The following is a 4645-nucleotide window of genomic DNA, read 5'->3' on the forward strand; positions in this document are numbered from 1 at the left end:
GCTATTTTGAAACAATAACATCTTTATTTAAAATTCGAAAATTCTATATTTCTTTGGGTAATTTATTTATTAAATGATCGCACATAAACTACGTTACCAATTTCAGGCTATATTGGCTCATCAGCCGCCCACTCTGAACTACGTGGCTTCATCTTACCCCCTTTCCTTCTCCAGAAAAGTAAAATATTAGGAAAGAGAGCTATTTTTGACGAAAACGGGTGACTTCAAATCGTTGAACTTCCAACTAAAAAAAGGTTAAATTCTGATAAAAAGGTCATTTTAAACCACATTTTTGAAACTTAAAACAAATTAATTATCGACAAAAGAGTTCAACCCAAAAAATAATTTTCTAAACCAGCTACTTTTCTTTCTTAAATAAAATATTCGGATTTTTCATCAAGAAGATGCATCTACAACCCAAAAATGATTTTTTAACCAAGAAGTTCAACTTTGACAACGTAGATAAATTTGTTATCAAAAAAGAAAACGTTAAAGTAGAGTAGTTGCATTTTGAACAAAATAATAAAATTTCCAACTAAATATTTAATTTTTAACTAAAATACAAGAATTTTTAACCTATCTTCTCCGTAGCACTACTTAGTAACTCTCCCTCTTTCGAAGACATTTTTTTGGCTTTTGTTCCAACTCTGTTCAACCATCTCACTCTCTCTTTTGAATCTTCCCTCCCCCTTCGCCCCTGTACATCTCTCGAAAACACATGCAACCCTATTTCGTGCTCATATCTACATGCTCCATAAAACATTCTCTTGTTCACTCATTCAACACCTACATGCTCTTACACCATCTTCCATTCTGAATCTCAATACGCTATTTACTTTGCGCTCCATTTTAATCTTTTTCAGGTACTCTGATTCCCCCTGCCCTGCCTTCATCTCTTCCTCTATTTCTTCCCACTCTCCACCCCTCACTTGTATACCACATTCACACATTAGTTCATATCTCTCATCCTCTCTTTTTGAAAACTCCACGTTATCCCTCCTCTGTTTATCTATAACCTCCCGGGTACGCCCTTTTGCAAGTTTGTTCCCTCTTCCGTTCTTGTGTTCTTTTCGAAGTTCCAGGCTCTTTTTCACTTATTTGATCACAATTTTTTCTCGCCCTATTTCCTTACTTAGCATATAACCTGGGCAGCTCCGAATGACTCCCATAAGTTATCTCGAAGATCTCTCATGGAAATTTTCAACTCTCTTATGTTCTACTAATCCCAAAATTTGCACTCCATAGCATAACACTGACCATACTAATACATTAAACATCTACACTCTCATCTTCCAGTCGTCCTCGAACCATCTTTTTCTGTACACCGTACTTGTCGCATTACTTCACTCGTGCATTTCAATCTCTTTCTCACCTGCAGCTCGCTTCCTCTTCTCGTTTCAGAAAAAAACTCCTTGGTAGCAAAACTCATACAACGAACCCACTTGCAAGAGCCTCTTTCCTGTCCAGAATTCCTGACCTTTCTTACCTCCTATCTTCAACCTTACCTTAGTATTTTATAGTTTCTGGATTCTCTAAAGCAGTGATACCATTTTTATAGGCCGATTCGTCAAGTTCCTTGAAAATACTCATTTACAGCATCGATGAGTGCCTTACTGCTCTAAAATTTTTTACCTACGAGCCATTTTTTAAAGTTAGGGAACAAATGATAGTCGCTGGGGTCAAATCTGGTGGATAGCGGAACAATTCCAACTTCAACAAGTTGATTTTAGCTATAGTAACGACTGACCTGTGGGGAGGTGCGTTTGGTGGTGAAAAAAAATTTTCTCTTCGCCAAGTGAAGTCATTTATTTTTCACTTCGTCCATCAAACGTTTCAGTAACTCTGCCTAGTACTGACCTGTGATGGCTTTACCCGTCTTTAGGTAATCAATGAGGATAATCCCTTTCGCATCCCAGAAAATAGTCGCCATAACCTTGTTGGCCGATAAAAATGTTTTGGCCTTCTTTGAGGTTATTTCACCTGGTCCAATTTATTGTTTCGACTGCTGTTTACTTTCTGGAGTGTAGTGGTGACAGCAGTACCGACAGCAGTGCTTCTCCATGCCCAAATGTTCATGTAAAATATTTCGTACATGCTCAGTTGAAATTATAGTATCCTCAGCTATCTCATTCAACGTTAATCTGTAGTCTTCTATCACCATTTTATTAATTTTTTCAATAATTTCTGGTGTTGCAACATCAAATAGGCGTCCTGAACGTGGTTCGTCAGAAGTGCTCGTGCGACCTTTCTTCAATTTAGAAACCCACTGTTCAATCGTCGAATATGATGGAGAAGAGCCTTTCATTTTGGATTCCATTTCTTCTACAATTTTAAGTGGCGTTACGCCTTTTAAATATAAGTATTTAATGACCAAAGCTTCACTAATTTTTCCATTTTTGCACAAAGAATCGAGGTGTATTGTTCAGTAGGCTCACAAATCTATTCCAATAGAGCAATCAGCTTGAAAATTAATGTACGAGCCAATGAGATATAGTACTGTAGCATACAAGCTAAAAATTAGACTAGTTGGCGCCATCTCTAGGTCATGTCAAAAACTTTTTACCCCACCCTCTCAGTTAAGCACGCAGACTTTATATATGGTTCCCATCCCATTTCTAAACACGCTTAGTTGCGTGGTCTACTTCCCTTTTATTTCACCTGTCTTTTCAACCTCCTTCTAAACGCTTCCGCATACACTTTACATCCCACTGACATGAGTTTAATACCTCTATATTCCTTCACCCTTTTCATTTCTCCTTTCTTAATCAACGGTACTAACAGTCCTATCTTCCACTACTCCGGCAACCCTTCTCCTTTTTATACCTTGTTGAAAATCCTCCACGTCTCTTCTCTCACTCACACTTCTTCATATTTCAGTGCTTTACTTTTAAAGTCATCTCGCCTTGTTGCTATGTTTCTTTTCAACATTCTAATAACCCCTTGACGTGCTTCGTTCACTCTTGCACTCCCATTTCTTCATTTATACCCTTCCTTCCTCCTCTTTTCCTATTTATTACTTCCCAAATATACCTTCTTTTCACGTTTTCTCTACATCTTCCATAGACCTTTATTTCTTCTTCTGTCTTTTCTCCTTTATCATTGTTTCATGCTCCCTATATCTCCTATTAAGTTCTCCTTTTTTCATTTCCCCTTTCCTCCTTTCCTCCAATCTTTACTTTCCCTGAATTCATCGTTTTGTGAGTCGCTCCTAAACCCCTCTTTTTCTCTCTCGAACTCATCCATTCCGTTACCTTATGAATTACTCATTTACTTTTTCTAGAAGTTTGTCTACTCCTTCCGTTTCGAAAATACCTATCTTCTCGTTTTATACTTTTTATATTAATTCATTCAACTTTTCTTTTTCTCAAGTGCCTGTTTTTATGATATTTTCTCTTTTTCCTTCCCTTTTTTCCTTGTGAACTTTGGGCTATCAAATTTTATTGCATCAATTACCGTCAAGTTTTCTGAGTCTATCATGTTGCACACTTCCATTGTAACCAGAAGCCTCCTTATTCTTTCTTTTGCCAGAATGTAGTCTATTACAGTGTCTATTATAGTGTTACAAATTAACGATCCTGTCTCTCCCAACAAGTCCAGTAGCCTTAAATGCATTTAAATCCCATCCTAAGAGGATCAGCCTCTCTTCTTTTCCCTCAGTCCCTTTTCTTATTGTTCGCTTTCCTCCCTCTTCTCCTCTTCTTCTATACACACATACTACATCCACAATAACTTTTTAAAAATTTAATTCTTTTAACAATTCTACCACTCTTTTTTTCTATAAGTTCTCCCTTTATTTCCTCTACCACCCGTTTTTCTTTTACCACTAACACCATGCCACCCATTCCTCTTTCTCTCACATGCTTCTTTCTTGCTGCTTGCATGTTCCACTCATATGATTTCGGTAATAATCTTTTCATGCCTTTTTACTTCTTCTCATTCACCCGCGTCTTACTTATCATTATTACATCCTATTTCTGCGTTTTTCTAAAAAATCCTTTGCACTTATTTTTTAATTTTGACACGTCCAAAAACGCTACTTTCCAGACCCTCTTTTTGCGTTTCTTTCCTTTATTCCTTACATTTGGGTGCTCCTGTTGATTTGCCCCCCTCCCCCCATCCATCCGTGACAGTTTTATTTCCCTTTTAATATTCTTTGTCCCTTTCATTCCCCTCCAGTTTCCTACCCTTCCTTAATTCCTCTACTCAATCGTCCCAAACTTATATCTCTCCGTTTACCAATATCCCACCTCTGCCAATCCTTATTACCTTTATACCTCGCAGTCCATGTCTTTCGCCCGATTAGTCACTTTCTTCTCCTATGCCACCAAGTCAGATCTTCTTCGATTCTTTTATTTCTTTCTTTCAAAAACTTCTTCACAACTTTATACCTATCCTCGTTATTCCATAATTTCACTATAAATATACATTCTTTTTCCTCTTGCTTCCCTGCTAGTCTTATTTCTTCTAGTCTGACTTTCGCGTCAATGTCTCTCATTAGCTTTCTTATCTCTTCATCTGCACTTTCACTGATCGTTTTCAAACCCGTCACTATTGTGTTCTTTTTCCTCTTTGCTCTCTGTTGCTCCATTCTTTTTTCAACCTAAATTTGTCTCAAGCGCCGCCTTTCATTCCGCTAGTGCTACAA

At 37.4% G+C, this 4645-nt stretch overlaps 1 protein-coding gene across 1 annotated transcript; it reads right to left on the bottom strand.

Annotated features, from left to right (window-relative positions):
• Positions 1-1990: 1990 nt before the first annotated feature.
• On the bottom strand, positions 1991-2305 carry LOC117180038. The gene has a single exon (XM_033372339.1). The coding sequence runs from the start codon at positions 2303-2305 to the stop codon at positions 1991-1993; it is 315 nt and encodes a 104-aa protein (XP_033228230.1).
• Between the last annotated feature and the right edge of the window lie 2340 nt (positions 2306-4645).

This window comes from Belonocnema kinseyi, chromosome 1, assembly GCF_010883055.1.
Source record: "Belonocnema kinseyi isolate 2016_QV_RU_SX_M_011 chromosome 1, B_treatae_v1, whole genome shotgun sequence".
Classification (NCBI taxonomy): domain Eukaryota; kingdom Metazoa; phylum Arthropoda; class Insecta; order Hymenoptera; family Cynipidae; genus Belonocnema; species Belonocnema kinseyi.